General features: G+C 48.6%; 1 protein-coding gene across 2 annotated transcripts in view; it reads left to right on the top strand.

The window, feature by feature from the left end:
• The first annotated feature begins 4,384 nt into the window (after positions 1 to 4,384).
• The window catches only part of Esr2 (estrogen receptor 2), a 51,103-nt gene continuing 39,980 nt past the window's right edge, over positions 4,385 to 15,507 (top strand). For both annotated transcript variants that reach the window (XM_021635562.2, XM_021635561.2), the window contains exons 1-3: positions 4,385 to 4,923; positions 12,481 to 12,933; positions 14,433 to 14,605. In XM_021635562.2, the coding sequence (XP_021491237.1) occupies positions 12,515 to 12,933; positions 14,433 to 14,605 (592 nt within the window). In that variant the 5' untranslated portion in view covers positions 4,385 to 4,923; positions 12,481 to 12,514. The remainder of the gene's footprint in view (positions 4,924 to 12,480; positions 12,934 to 14,432; positions 14,606 to 15,507) is intronic.

The raw sequence follows: 15,507 nt of genomic DNA, 5'->3' as shown, positions 1-15,507 counted from the left end.
TTTGCCAAGCAGCTGTTAACCAGGGTCATCCCGTCTGCCTGGCAGAACTATGCCTCCTGATAAGGGGCACAGGGTTCAGTTAGCACTGTCAGCCAGCCAGGGTCATCTTCTCAAAACTGCCAGGAAGAAGCAGTGCTCCTTTAAACCTTACTTTCGTGTAACTTAGGAGTTTCTAAGAGAATATATTAGTAAGCCCTTTATAATACCAGTTCGTTACCTCCTTCAGCATTGTACGAAGTCTGGTTTCTCTTCTTTTCTTTTTTCTCTTCTTTTGGTTTTTCAAGACAGGGTTTCTCTGGGTAGCCCTGGCTGTCCTGGACTCGCTTTGGAGACCAGCCTGGCCTGGAACTCACAGAGGTCTGCCTGCCTCTGCCTCCTCAGTGCTGGGTTGAAAGGCCTGCACCACGGCAACAGCCCACACAGTCTGCTTTCTGAGCAGTGGAGATGACCTCTGTACCACTCATCACCAATGAAGGTGTGACTGCTTTGCCGCCATTCAGCTTCACGAGTGTGGGTTCTGCCTCCCCAGATCCTCTTCAAACAGGCCAAGTTATAACCACAGAAAGTGGAGTAGGTCTGACCGTATGCTTTAGATCAGATAAGAGCACCCCAGGACCGGAACCCTCCAGCTACACTCATCAGAGAAAGAGCAACAATCCAAAGGCATGCCCTAGCGTGATCCCTGCCTGGTAGTTTTGTTTTTATTTTTTTAAGAGTCCCTCCATCCTCTTCAGTTTTTCACATCGGTTTTTTCCCCCTCTTGCCTTGAACAGTCTTTTGTTTGTTTTGCTTCTTGATTATTTCTTACAGAAATGCCCCACCCCCACCCCGAGCCCATTTCCTCCGATCTTCCGCATTGATGCCTTTGTGAATGCCTGAATGGGCAAAGTGGTGCTCCGAGATTGTGAAGGATGCCAGCGACACGAGATGACACCTTCGTCGGTGTCAAAGGTGAGCTGCGCACTGCTGAGAAGCGGAGTGCGCATTCCGCAGGGCCGATGTTGGTAGAGGCAGGGAGAATGGAGCCGGGGCATCACCAGAGAAGAGGCAGGACCAGAGATTGGCGAGTCCGCCTTCGTGCCTCCCTACAGCAGAAAGCAGAACAGTTACAGACAGGATTCTTTGCCTTCTCCAGTGTCGCCCACATCACGCCCCACGCTAATCCGGTTACAGTCGTCGTGAGCACCCGCGGATGGAAAACAAACCGGTTCATTAGAAAGCGGTGTGTGTGCTGGGAGTGAGGCTCGGTGACAGAGAGGGTGCGTTGCATTACAGGCTGGGCACCCTGCTTGGCACCGGAAACAGCAGCAAACACAAGCGAGTGAATTGCTGTTGCCTATCATGGGTAACGCTATTGAGCTCTAATAATTCGGCGATTCATTCCTGAGGGCGATTTACTAGCGAGGAGTTCGGTCTCTGTGATGGGGTATTTCAGGGGAGAGGGAGACCTTTTCTTGTCACACCTGTGACTGCCCTTCTCAGCAGCGTGGAGGATAAGACAGAGACAAGACCGTGTCCCTGCTAAGCAGAAACGCCATTCTTATCACTAGGCTGCAGGGTTCTTTGTGGTCTAACCATTAGCACTCACTGTCCCAAGAACCCCTCCTACGTTTTGGTCATGGTTCGGGTAGACTGGGGGATAATCACCGTCCTTCAAGCAGGCAAAGCACCGATCTGAGTTGCACTGTCTTTCCTGACGGGCAGGGTGAGTCAGAAAGGCACTTTCCTCACCTCCACTCATTCTCCTGGCCTCAGATGTCCTGCCAAGGTGTGTCTGGTGCAGTGAGCAGTAAGCTGTGGGTGTTTGGGGGCTTCAAAGCGGAACGTGCTGCCCCTGAGAGCAGCTTTCTGAGGGAAGTATGACGGTGAGCCCGGGGTTCCATTTCTGGGCCTGAGCAGTCTCGGCTTTCACAGGTGGCAGGAGATGCCCAAGAGGGCTGTCTGTGGGAGGGAGCAGGGTTCTGCATAGAGCCAACCTTTGAGTCAGCTTGATTGCTCATTCACTGTCGATGTGTATTTTTTTGTCCTGGTTTTTACAATTATTTGTTTGTTTGTTTTCAGACAGGGTTTCTCTGTGTAGCCTTGGCGGTCCTGGAACTCACTCTGTAGACCAGGCTGGCCTCAAACTCGGAGATCCTCCTGCCTCTGCCTCCTGAGTGCTGGGATTAAAGACCTGCACCATCACCACTTGTCTTTCGTAGATGTGGTTTAAACGGACACAGGTCCGGGCCTTAGGCTCTGTCCTAGGTTCAAACCCTTCCCAGCCACTCCCAAGCTCTGTGATCTTAGGAAGCTCACTTGATCTTCCTGGTTATCCATTTTTCCATTGGTAAAATTGGAATAATTAATGATAGAGTTTGCTCTATTGGCAGCCATGACAAGAGAATTGCAAATTTGAACTTAGAGGCAACCTGGGCTACACAGTGAGTTCAAGCCTGTCCTGTGCTACATAACAAGACTCTCTCTCAAAAAAAAAAATAAATAAAAATAAATAAATAAAAACAAATAAAGGAAGGAAAAGGAAGAATGTGTTTTATATGTTCATTGTGTATAAAATAAAAAGATGATACATCTGCATGTGTAGGGTAGGGTTTTTTGTTTTGTTTTGGTTTGGTTTTGCCAACTTGACCAGCCAGAGTCATCTGACAAGAGCCAACTTCAGCTGAGAAAATGCCTTCATAAGACTGGCCTGTAGTAGGCCAGCCTACGGGCTATTTCTTGGCTAAAGCTTAACGTGGGAGGGCCCGAGCCTTTGCAGGCAGTGCCAGACCTGGGCAGGTGGTCCAAGATTGTGTAAGACAGCAGGTGGAGGAAGGCAGAGGTGCAAGCGTCTACAGAGCACTCCCGCCTGGCCCCTGCATTGCTCGGCCTCCCTGTTCCCCGCCCTGACTTCCCTTCCTAACAGAATACAGCAGTAAGCCAAAACAACCCTTTCCTCCCCGAGCCGCGTTTGGTCACAGTGTCTATGACAGCAATGGAAACCTCGTGAACGCACAGGCACGCACCCACGCACGCACATGAAAGCGGCACGCAGTGAAATGGCCCCTCGGCGGTCGCTGTGTGTAAAACCACCATTGCTGCTGGGTTCCTATTCGTCTTGTGCCTTCACATAGTGGAGGTGAGCTCTGGAGCCCCCATTCCCGTCGGGAAGGCGAAGCCGGTGCTACCTGCCTCTCAGAACTCGAGGAAGGATCAAATGCTGTGCAGTCTGGCTTGCTACGGATGGTTAGTTGATGGATGTCAGCTCTCCTTCTCGTAGCACCTTTGCCTGCCTCTTGGCTCGTGACTGAGATGCCTTCACTGGTGTTCCCTTCCAGATGCTTTTTTCTTTTTAAATTATTATTAAAAATGTATTATTGATGTGTATGTAATGTGTGTGTATGAATGTGTGTGCACACGCCACACATTTTGTGTGTCAGCCAGGGTAACTTTGGGCTTACTTCTCCTTCCGTTTTTATTCGAGTCATTCGTTTTTATGTGCATGGGTGTTTTGCCTGCTTGTGTGTGTGTGTACCATACATGTGCTTGGTGACTGGCGGCCGGAAGAGGATGTGGGGTCCTCTGGAGCTGGAGTTACAGACAAGTGTGAGCCACCGAGTGGGCGCTGGGAACTGAGCCCGGGTCTCACGTAAATCCTTCCACTTCCCTTGGCTCGCTAGGACTCACCTCGTGCCCTGTCACACCAGCTTGGCTGCCCCTCCCTCCGGTTGAGTCTCGTCAGCGAGCGAGTATCAGTAAATGAACGGATTGGCTTAAAGTCTCCACTTGAACTCTTCTACCTAAGGCAGGAAGGGGGGGGAACACGTGGTCCCTAGCAGGACACCCGGGAAAGGGCACCCTCTTCTAACCCCATGGATCCCACACCCACACCTATAGACTCCGTGAGCATCTGCACGCCTGTGCACCCACGCATGCGCACAATAAAAAGTGTCACCAACACGTCCGCACGCTGTGCCTGGATGACTGGACGACCCATTAGGTCCAGCCGTGACAGCAAGTTGGCCTACAGGGCTTTTTTTTTACCCGTTTAACTTTTGCCACCAATGGCTGCCTTAATGTTTAAAGCCGATTGTCTCTCCAGGACGGAGGGACGGGCCCAGCCTGTGCACCGTAGGGCCACATCCAGGCGGGATGGACCCAGCCTGTGCACAGTAGGGCCACATCCAGGCGGCCGAGGAAGGCGAAGGCGGGAGAGCCGGGAGAATGCAGCCGCCAGCAGGGGGCGCCGGACACCGTCCCCGCGGAGGAGGAGAGGAGCCCTGGATTGCAGGAGGCGCCGGGCGATCTGGAACTCACCCAGCGCTTCTGCACTCCCTCTCCCATCCCGCCGCCCCAGCCGCTGAGAGATGAGCCTCCACGCCTCCGCCCCCTCCGGCCCGGGGCCTTGACGTTCCGGGGGGCTCGAGCTGACACTCCCTGCGCGGGGATCTGGCTTCGTGACACCCACGTGGGATGTCAAAGTCTGGAGACAGGATGAAGCCGCGGGCCCCTGGACCAGCACCATCAACTCCAGAGTCCCCGGGCATCTGATCAGAAACGCCCCTTCCCGGGCCCCGGCTCTGTCACTCGGGAGGAGGGGTGTCCCCCCGGGGGGGGGGTGTCTGTCTGTGGCGCGGCGCGGGAGTGCCCGAGATCTCCCGCCCCGGGTTCGCGGTCACGTGGGCTCCCCCGCCACCCCCTCCCACACCGCTCGTCCCCGTCTTTAAAAGAAAGACCCGCTAACCGTCCCTTCGTGGTGGGTGCTGGCCTGGTCCCTGCCTCCTGCACCCAAAGTTCCTGGAAGTGGAGGATCTGGCCCTGGCATCCCTTGGCATCCCGGTCTGCATTCGAGTCCCGCGACAGCCAGCGGCGGCGAGACCCTCGCGGGGGAGGATCAACACGTGCATTCAGAGGATGCCCAAAAAGAGGATGTTCAGCTGCCAGGTAGGTGCCCCCCTCGCTCAGAGCGTGCTTCAACCGACTCTGCGAGCAATAAAGGGGCAGGAGGGGTGCACGCAACTGTGTTCAACTCTTACCGGAAAGGGTTGGTTTTGGCTGACTTTTGGGTTGGTCGTGTGAACGCAAACGTCTCTGCAAAGGAGGAAAACTGCCGTGGTTTCCCCCCGCCGCGTGGGTTTCTGGCAGCGGGTGAGATGCCGCTTCTTGCTCGAGCGTGGTGGACCCGGGAAGAGGTGTCGGTCTCAGGCAGCTGGTGATGGCTTGAAAGGGAGTCGACCGAGCGGCCATCGGCAGTAGTGGCAGAGACAGAGCTGAACTTCTGTCCTGGGGAGCCCTCGAGAGGTTAAGTCCGATCTCTCTCATTTGCTGGCGAGGAATCCAACTGTTGCTTCTTCGGGATTCCCTGTGGTGACCGCTTCGTAGCAGAAGCAGAAAATTAGGTCAAGTGAATATCATTTTGGGGTGTGTGTGTGAGTGTGTGTGTGTGTGTGTGTGTAACAAAACTTCGAGTTTGAGTGGAGCGCTATTCAGAGAGCAAGCTTGACGATTTTACTTATGTTTTAGAAGGCAGGTTTGTGTTTGGTGCGGCTGGAGGAAAGATTTTTTTTGTCTTACTCTAGTTCAAGAATTTTTGTGAGCACTGCACTTGAAATTTCATTTCTGCTTGCAATGAGCCGGCTCACAGTGGCTGTTTCCCCTCTCCGTGTGTAAATGTTATCTAACGAGTGAGAGGAAAGAGTAGAAAGCAGGTATGTGGAGACAATGAAAAGAATCGGTAGATACTTTGACTCACTTTCCAGAGAATGGTGCTACAGAAAACATTCTCAACCTGTGGGTCGCGACCCCGCGGCAACCATATTTGTATCAGGATCATAACAGTAGCAACATTGCAGTGATGGGGTAGCAACGACAATAATTTTATGGTTGGAGGTCATGACGTGGGGAACTGTATTAGAGGGTCATAGATTGCGAAGGCTGAGACCCACTGCTCTACAGACATTTTATCTGAGGTGAAAAGTGAGGGTCTGTGAGGAACTGTTAAAGCAGAAACTTTAGGGTTTCATTTTATGTTCAGTGGTTTTCTAGATCAAGCTGAAATTCTTATTTCAAGGGCAGTTTTAAAAGTAACACTCTCAAGTCTTGCTCAAGGTATATGTGTTTGAAATCACCCAAAAGCAATTTCAAGGTGGGTCTGGTGAGCCCAAACGGATCCAGTCAGATTTGATGTTTCTCAGAATTTATGTTTAATATAAAAGGCAAACAAATGCTAAATTAAACCTGTCAAATATATAATTAGCATTTAATGGACATTATGTCTTTTTTTAAAGGCTAAAACTCTGTAATTCTTGTTAAATGTGTATCCAAAAGGCACTGACTTAAACATATTTTTCATGATAAAATTTTAGTTGATATTTCAAGCCATTTTCTGGAATGTGTTAGAAAGTGACTCTATAAAATTCTGAGGCATGAACTTCAATCATCTCCTGGTAAGTTTTTGTTGATTATATGCAAAAGCCCTTGAAAACTGAATTTGGATAGTAGATTCCATAATCCAGTGTTTAGCACCTCATTTATAGACATTTGAAAAAAAATTATGATCATTGCAGTATTATTTATAGACAGTTACATCTAAGCTTTTAGAAGAAGTGCCACTCTGAGAATCATGACAGCGAGGAATTACCTTTTTCTCATTGTAGAAGATAACATACACAGTTTTAAAGAGGTTCGTGCAAGTCAATTATTAATGGTCAGGTTCATGGCTATTTTAGAGTACATTCTCTTTGGTGCTAACATAAAATTGATTGGTGGCCTTGATATGTCCCTCTGGGAAGGATGCACTGCTAACAGAAGCACACAGTAGGGCTGCTTGACGCTTAAGAGGTCTATCTAAAAGGGCCAGATATGTAGCTCAGTTGGTAGAGAGCCTCCCTAGCTGGCACAAAACCCAGGCTTCCGGCCACAGCATCACATGACTCAGGCATGATGTACTTGCCTATAGTCCTAGAACTCAAAATATAGAAGCAGAAAGATCAGGGAGTTTAAGGGCAACCTTGGTTACATGGCACTTTTTAGGCTAGCCTGGGCTACATGAGGCCTTGTCTTAATACAAGAAGAAGAAGAGAAATGTATTTATATGTATTTTTTTCTTGTCCATGAAATTCTTTCCGGATTTTGTGAGTGTGAGTTTTTACTTTTTTGGGGAGCACAGGTGTGGGGTGTTCGAATAGGCTGCTTCAGGGAGTGGGGAGAAGAATGGGGGTAAAAGTTGGCTATGATCGTGGGCCCGGGGCATGGTACTCGGAAGAGGTGGCAGTTTCTTTAAATACACATTGCAGACAGATTCCTAACAGCTTTTCGGACTGCTTGTAGAGATGGATTTCTCTCAAACACAAATTTAAAAAAAGGAGAACTCAGAAGCAAAAGTTGTGGTGCTCAGAATGCATTTTGTCTAAAACTGCCTGGGAATCCTGACCATCTTGAGAGGTTTGCCCAGTGGCATGTCAGTGGACTGGCCACAACCCCTTCACGGTCTCACGATCCCTCACGGAATGCCTTCACAAACGCCGCTTCCTGCCTTCCCCAGAGCGCTGTGAAAAGGTGCAGTGAAAATTCCCATTTCTACTGCAAATGACATGAAAATCCAAGGAATTTATGTGACTCGTCTGAGGCCTGGCTTGAGGCATTGAGGAGCCTGGGGTCCAGTGTCGTGGGTCCACAGGGCCGGAGTGGTCACTGACTTCTGTCCTTCAGCTGCTTCTGTAGGTCTGTCTGCTTGTTTTGGAACATCATGTCATTTCCAGGGCCAACCCTTTTCTTCTCCACAAGAACCACTGTCAGTATCTGGGGGTTTTTTAAAAATTATCTCTTTAGCTTGGGGTCCAAACTGTGTTTGCTAGGACCTTAGCCTGCCATGCATAGCCACGTGGGTGTGTCAAAAAGATATTGGGGGGGGGAGGAGAGGGGCAACCCTCGTTCTATGAAGACCGTCTGTCCAGCAGTGGTACTGATTGTGCTGGGGCTTGGTAGAAAAACTAGAGCAGTTGGTGGAGGGCATGCCAGCGTACGAGGCCTCTGTATTCCAGGTGATGCCATTGTGGTAGCTGGTTGATGACCTGGATGACGCCTGCACTCGCCTTTCATCGGCAGGGACCTGACAGGCTCCTTTGAGCTGCTGACCGGAGGGAGGGTGTACGCTTCAGCTGTCGGTGAAGGGATCAGTTCTCTGCTGGTCTTAAATCCCGAGTTTTTTTTTGAGACAGGGTCTCTCATCAGTCTGGTATGGACCATCCAGTAGCTTTTTACATGGATTCTTGGACTGCACTTGGGTCTTCAGGCTTGCAGAGTGAATGCTTTACTGACTGTGTTATTTCCTCAACACAGGTACTTCATGCTTCTTAGAAGCCTGGCAGGGCCTGGAGAGATAGCTCAGCAGTGAGAGGGACTTGCTGCTTTTTTCAGAAGTTCAATTCCCAGCACCTATGGGGCATCTAACAACCATTTGTGACTCTGACTCCAGGAGATCTTTTGGTTTCCCTGGGTGTACAGACATCCACAGGCAAAACACTTATACACAGAAACTGAGAAAAGCAAATCTTCAATAAGAGAAGAAAGCACGGCAGAGGCTTTGACGGTTGCTATGTAGCGCCTGCTGAACTTCCAGCTGCTGGGGCGCTGACTGTATTCCTTTTGGAGATGAAAAGCTAAGACCTGTGTGTTCAGAAAGACCTTGCTTGATCACAATGCTAACATTTTATCAGACCATTTAATTATATTTGTGTTAACTTAGCATTATCTTCAAGTCCTCTGCTCAAATTTGTTTCAAATTTACTATTCTCTTGGCTTTTAATTTCCTGAATTCAATTACTTTTCATATGTCGATTTTGAGTGCTGTGTTTGTTCCTTATAGAGGTTTGCATTCTGAAACACTCGATGGCACTTCTGTGTTTTTCTGTTTGTTGATTGATTTTTGTTTGTTTGTTTGTTTGTTTAAACCAGAGTCATAGTACATAGCTCTAACTGGCCGGGAACTCACTATGTAGAGCAAGCTAGCCTTGCCAGCAGTAAACCTTGCCTCTGCCATCCCAGTGCTGGGAGGGAGGTGTGTGTCACCGTACCTTTCATTTCAGCAGTATTCTGCATGGGAATGGCCGTCAAGGGCTGGGATGTGGCTCCATTGGTTGTGTGTTTACCCAGCGTGCACAAGGCCCCGGGCTTGATCCCCAGCACCACAAATCCTGGCTATGATTGTGTACATCTGTAATTGCAGACTTGAAGAGGTGGAAGAGTTCAAGGTTATTATTACTTACATGGCAAGTTCAATACCAGCCTGGGTTACACGAAGCACTCACTCAACAAACAAACAAACAAACAAACAACAAAACAACAACAACAACAACAAAGGTAGGACTGGAGAGATGACCCAGTGACTAAAAACAATCATGAGGACCAGAGCTCCAACCCCAGGACTGGTGTAATAAGCTAGACATCCCATGCTTGCACTCTCAGCTCCAAGAGGGGTGGAGAAAGGAGGTTCTGGAGTTTTTGGCTGATGGCCTGGTAAAGAAAATCTTGAGATCTCGGTTCAGAAGGAGAAGGAATAGGTAGGGAGTGACAGAGGAGGCCATCTGACATCCTCTATCTGCAACCTCCATGGTTGTACACACACACACACACACACACACACACACACATGCACACACACACACACACACACACACACACACACACACACACGCGCGCGCATGCGTGCGCGCACACACAAATATATAAATAAACCTTTAAAAAAAGGAAGACAGCATCCACACCACTGTGACTATACTCATTTTTGGATTTAATTTTGGATTTGTTAAGTTGGACCTTTTTATATTTTTTGTCATGTTCAAGAGATCAAATTTTTAATTACTACCTCTAAATTTTGTGTACAAACACTATTGCTCTTCATGCCAGGAGCAACAGCGTGTTTCACCCCCAGTCGATAGAAAGTGCGCTGCTGAAATCCCGTTGCTGAAGTGCTTTGAGTGTGTTTTGGTTTAGGGCCTGGCAGCCTCCGACGTGCTCCGACGATAGGCTGAACCGTGTGCACTGACGTGGGGTCACAGAGCTGAGATGCTGAAGATAAAGTACAGGGAGGGCCGGGCTACGATCGTCCTGGGCCTCGAGAGGCTGCTCAGTGGCTAAGAGCACTTGCTGCCCTTCCAAAAGTCCTCTTCATTATACACCAGATTTCCCCTACCTTTGAATCTTTGTCACATCTGTTTCTAGTGGTATACAAGTTTGGGTCAAATTAGGACATGCGGTTATACAATACCTCCAGTCGGGGAAGTTTAGTGCAAAGAAATACTAATTATAAGAAGAGGTGATTATAAACTCTGCAGCAGTTCTTTTGACCCCTTAGTGCCGAGGGAGAACACTCAAGGAAGGACGATCCTGAAGGGCTTTAGGACTTGCAGGGCAAGGTGAGGTTTGGCCATTGACTCGCAGTGATGTCTGCGGGGTTAGAGGTTCTAGGCTTGCCGATTCATCAGTGGGTGTTCCCTAAAATGCATTTCGGGGGTTGGCTGCCAGCCACCAGGCCACGCACATGAAGTAGGACTCTGGGTTCGGAGCGTGCCCAGGTGTTGGCAGGGTGAGGGCATCTTGTGCAATGGATATCTCTGCAGTGTTTGACCTTTGGGCCACAGTCTAGAGAGGTACCCATGAAAAGGTCATGGCCGCGCAGGCTGCAAGGTTGCTGAGGGATTTCATTCCGAACCTTTGGCGGGGGCAAGAATCCATCCTGGATTCTCACTCACTGCCGGCCTCTGCCAGGGCCAGAAGTTGCAGCAAACCTTTGTCACGTGTCGTCTCTCTAAAGCTCTCTGCTAAGTTTAGCAAGGAGCTCAGGAATTCTGTTATTTATTTTTTGTATAAATCCTATATTGAAGGTTGGTTTTAAAGTTTAGAGGCAATAGGCTGACGAAGTTTCCATGGTCAGACTATTTATGTGGTAAATTTCTCATTGTTGTTATTGTGAGTTTACGGCATATTTGAATATGTTAAAACTGTAATAGTCTCACTCACTGCTGTCCCCCTTTAGGCTTATTTTTTTAGTAACAGCTTACAGTAGAACCTTATGTAGTTCTCGGGGGAAAAATACCATATGTATTTTGGTGTTTTTGAATTTAAAGGTAATTTTGTAATAAATTATGGTGGTTAAAAGTTCTCATACTTGAGGCCTGGAGAGGGGGCTCAGCAGTTAAGAGTTTGCTTCTTCTCCAGACGACCTGATTTGATTGAGATTCCGAGTGTCTGCATGGTTGGATCCAAGTACCACAGCTATCTGCAACTGCAGCCCAAGGGGATCCTGGCACCTCTGTTGGCACCAGGCACATATGTACCACACAGACATACATCTGGCAAAACATCCATGCCTATGGAATAACAATATCTTTAAAAAAAACTCCTGTAGTTGACCTCAGCAACAATAGCGTAATGAAGTGAATTAGGGGCAGGGGCGTGGCTAGAATGAGGGGTGGCAGGGGTGTGGCTGGCAGGTCGAGGAGTTTGGTCCCCGAATTGCACAAGTCCGTTGGTGAACACATAGAATCCCATTTGGGAGGGAGGTAGAGACAGGCGGATCAGGAATCCAAGATCATCTTTGGTTGCATCAGTATTTTAAGGACAGCCTGTCCTAAAAAAAAAAAAAAGTGCACTGCGCCTTACCTTTCCAGCCCTCTGTAGGTAGTGTTTCCATGTGTATCTTCCAGGATTCACTTGGAGTCCCTTGCTAATATGTGTGTTAGCATTGTTCGGATAAAATGAATACTCAGATAAAAAAAAAACCAAACACATTTTATGTGTGTGTGAAACAGGCAGACACAGAGAGACAGGCGTGTGGGCACGTGAGTGCTGTGGGCTGTGTGTGTCTCCACAGGACAGTCTTCAGGGCTGCCTCCCACCATGGGTTCCGGGATTGAATTCTTGCCATCGGGTCTGAGCAGCAAGTGCTTTCACCCACTGAGCCATTCTGCCGTCTGTTCCTTCTCTATTTATTTATTTATTTATTTATTTATTTATTTATTTGAGATATAGCTTCATGTATTCCGTGCCGGTCTTGAACTCCTGACAAGAGGATAATCTTGAACTTCTGATCCTTCTGCTTCCCCCTTCTGAATTCTGGGTTTACAAAGCTCTTACACTATGCCTGGTTCATGCAGTGCAGGGGATCAAAGTCAAGGCCTCCTGGGTGCAAGACAAGAACCAACTGTATTGTATTTCCGGTCTCCTTCCTTCCTTCCTTCCTTCCTTCCTTCCTTCCTTCCTTCCTTCCTTCCTTCCTTCCTTCCTTCCTCTCTTTTCTTCTCCTTCATTCGTTCACTCATTTCGTTTGTTTATTTATTTATTTAGAGATTGCATCTCACTCTGTAGCTAGAAATCCTCCTGCCTCAGTCTCCTTGAGTGCTAAGGTTACAGGTAAGCACCGCTGCCCCCTAGCTAGGAACGCATTCTTCTTGTTATTTACCCTCCCAGCTTGAACTAGGACTCATCTGCCTCCCTCTGCAGGCCTTCCTCCTGACGGCGCGTCTCTGAGAACACAATGTCCATCTGCACCTCCGCTTACAAGGATCTTCCTCAGCTGCTGCCTGCTCGCGACATGGAGATCAAAAACTCACCATCAAGCCTTAGTTCGCCGGCTTCCTACAGCTGTAGCCAGTCCATCCTCACCCTGGAGCACGGCCCCCTCTATATCCCTTCTTCCTACGTAGAGAGCCGCCACGAATACTCAGCGATGACCTTCTACAGTCCTGCAGTGATGAATTACAGTGTCCCTGGCGGCGCCGGGAACCTGGAAGGAGGGCCCATCCGACAGACCGCCAGCCCAAACGTGCTATGGCCGACTTCTGGACACCTCTCTCCTCTAGCGACCCACTGCCAGTCGTCGATTCTGTACGCGGAGCCTCAGAAGAGCTCTTGGTGTGAAGCAAGATCGCTGGAACACGGCTTGCCTGTGAGCAGGTAAACTCCTGTCCTCCTCTAAACCACGGGCGGCTCGGCCCTCACTTCACAGTTTAGCATGAAGACAGACATGTTTCAGACTAGGTCTTTATCTTGTCACCTACATTTGTAGGGTACTGGGGACATGTCGGTCTGTCCTATTCGGACCGTCTTATTGAAAGTTATGCTCCTGGGTGGGTACTGTGGAGAGAGTCCACCATAATGAGCATTCTCTTGATGCAGCAGGCATCAGACTTGCATCAGTTTGGTTTGGAGGAAGGTGTTGGGTTTTATTCTTATTTTTTATTTTTTTAGGTGTTGGGTTTTAAATGGCTTTTTTTTTCCTCCCAGCGAGATTAGAGCCTTACTGTAAAGTGACAGGTTACTTACTGTTAATGACAAATTGTCTCCAGGATGAAAGTAGCCATGGTAACACCTCAACTTTCATGAAGTAGCCATGCGAAGCCAGGAAAGCTAACGGGCGTAAGCTTCGGTGATGAGGCGGGCCAGTGCTTTGTGTAAGGAGCAACGAGAGACTGACTGGAGGGTCGTGTCGAGAGCATCTGAGGTGGAAACAAACTGAACTCCAAATGCACGGCAACAGGACGGATTGTTTCAGCCTAATTTGGCTGTGGAGGGAGAGGCTGGATAAGTGGCAGAAAGAAACGGGATTCTAGAAGGAGTTAGTGCTAAGCTGGGCACACTGACTATTCAATACATTATCTGTTGGGTGGGGTGGGGTGTCCACCTTTGATCTGCCAGCCTGGTCTACATCGTGAGTTCCAGGACAGCCAGGGTTACATAGAAAGACCCTGTCTCAAAAAAAAAATAACAGAAGCATTACTTCAAATATTGTTATTAGACTTAGAGGAGGCAGAAGCTGGAGGGCCCGTCTCAGGTGACAAGGCTCTGGGTCCAACCCCCAGCAGCCCCCAAACCAGCACCCCTGAGCTCCGAAGCAAACCAAGCCAACCTCTGAGAAAGCATTGCAGAATAACTTAATTTTTCCTTTCAAATCTTTTTCTTTATTGGTAAAAAGCAAATATAAAAACTGTGAGTCACGTCTTAAGATGAATGCTTTTCACTTGCATCTCTTTTAAAGGATGGTTATTTTATTTTTTTAACCTCTTGAATTCTCATCAAGGTCCTGCTAATATTGGTGAACTCGTTTTCATCATTCCTAAACTAGTCAGCTCGTAGGTGGGAGCGTGCTGCTGCCTCTGGGCTCTTCCTCCTTAGAGCTCTTGATCCCAGCCCTGCCCCGAGCCACCTCCTTCATAGTCTTCCAAGGACTAGTGCTCACCACAGAAGCACTCACAGATGCCCGTCTTTCCCCCCGAAGCTGGGGCTCCCGGTGATCGGATGTCAGGTTTCCTGGAATATATTTATTCCTAGCCCTGGAGGGCAAAGAGATTAAATTGGCAAAACTCACGCTATTTTTTTTTTTTTTTCCTTTCTGGAAAGCCTTCTCCCTCTCTTTTGTGTCCTTCTACAATGGCTGTTTTCTCTGCTCCCCCTAGAGAGACACTGAAAAGGAAACTCAGTGGGAGCAGTTGTACCAGCCCTGTTACCAGTCCAGGTGCCAAGAGGGATGCTCATTTCTGCGCTGTGTGCAGCGATTATGCGTCTGGCTATCACTACGGCGTCTGGTCGTGTGAAGGATGCAAGGCCTTTTTTAAAAGAAGCATTCAAGGTACAGGACTTCGATAGACCACATCTTTGGTTTTCACCCTTTGGCTTGCAAGCATCTTTGCAGAGATGACCTGATACAAGTGTCACTGTTGGCCTGGCTGGCACAGTCCATGCGCTTTAGCAGCTCAGACGAACACGTGTGTTCGGGAGTAGGTTGAGTCGGGGTGTATGGATCTTTGAATGGCATGTTTCCGCCCCATAATCTCAAGATCACAGGGCTCAGTTTGCCCCGATATTACCTAACTGGGGAGAGGGGATCTTTAGGAAAGGAGAGAAGATATCTATTTACAACCTGGAAAAAAAAAATCTGTGCTCATCAGGAACTCTAAAGGGTGTCTGCCTGCCTGCCTGCCTGCCTGCCTATCTGTCTGTCTGTCTGTTCTTTCTTAGGTCTAATATAGGGTATGCTTATGGTGGATTGGCTCCTCAGGGAAAGAGAATCAATATAATGTATGGGAATAGTCAGGAAGCAGGAACTAACTATAGCAGACTTTGAGGATTGTGTTATCCTTGGACTCACGGAGTTTCCTTTGTAATCTAGTTTTTAGTCTGGTATCAGACTGTCTCCTTGACCTTCACTGGAGTCTTTGCTGGCAGAATTTTACTTGTTGTATTATGTTTGCTGTTAGTGTGTGCGTGTGTGTGCGTGTGTGTGTGTGTGTGTGTGTGTGTGTGTGTGTGTTAGGGGAGGGCATGAGTATGCCACGGTGCACATGTGGAGATCAACGCACAATGTGCTGGAGTCAGCTCTCTGCTTCACTTTGTGGGTCTTGGATCTTGAACTCGGGTCGTCATGCTCGGCAGCAACTGCCTTTACCCACAGAGCCTATGTTGTTTTAATTACGTTTTTAATAGCGTTCAAGCTGAACACGCCTGGCTCTCAGGCTAGTCAGCCTGCCCCTG

This window comes from Meriones unguiculatus, chromosome 7 (genome assembly GCF_030254825.1).
Source record: "Meriones unguiculatus strain TT.TT164.6M chromosome 7, Bangor_MerUng_6.1, whole genome shotgun sequence".
NCBI lineage: Eukaryota > Metazoa > Chordata > Mammalia > Rodentia > Muridae > Meriones > Meriones unguiculatus.
This window is presented reverse-complemented; position numbering and strand designations above follow the sequence as displayed.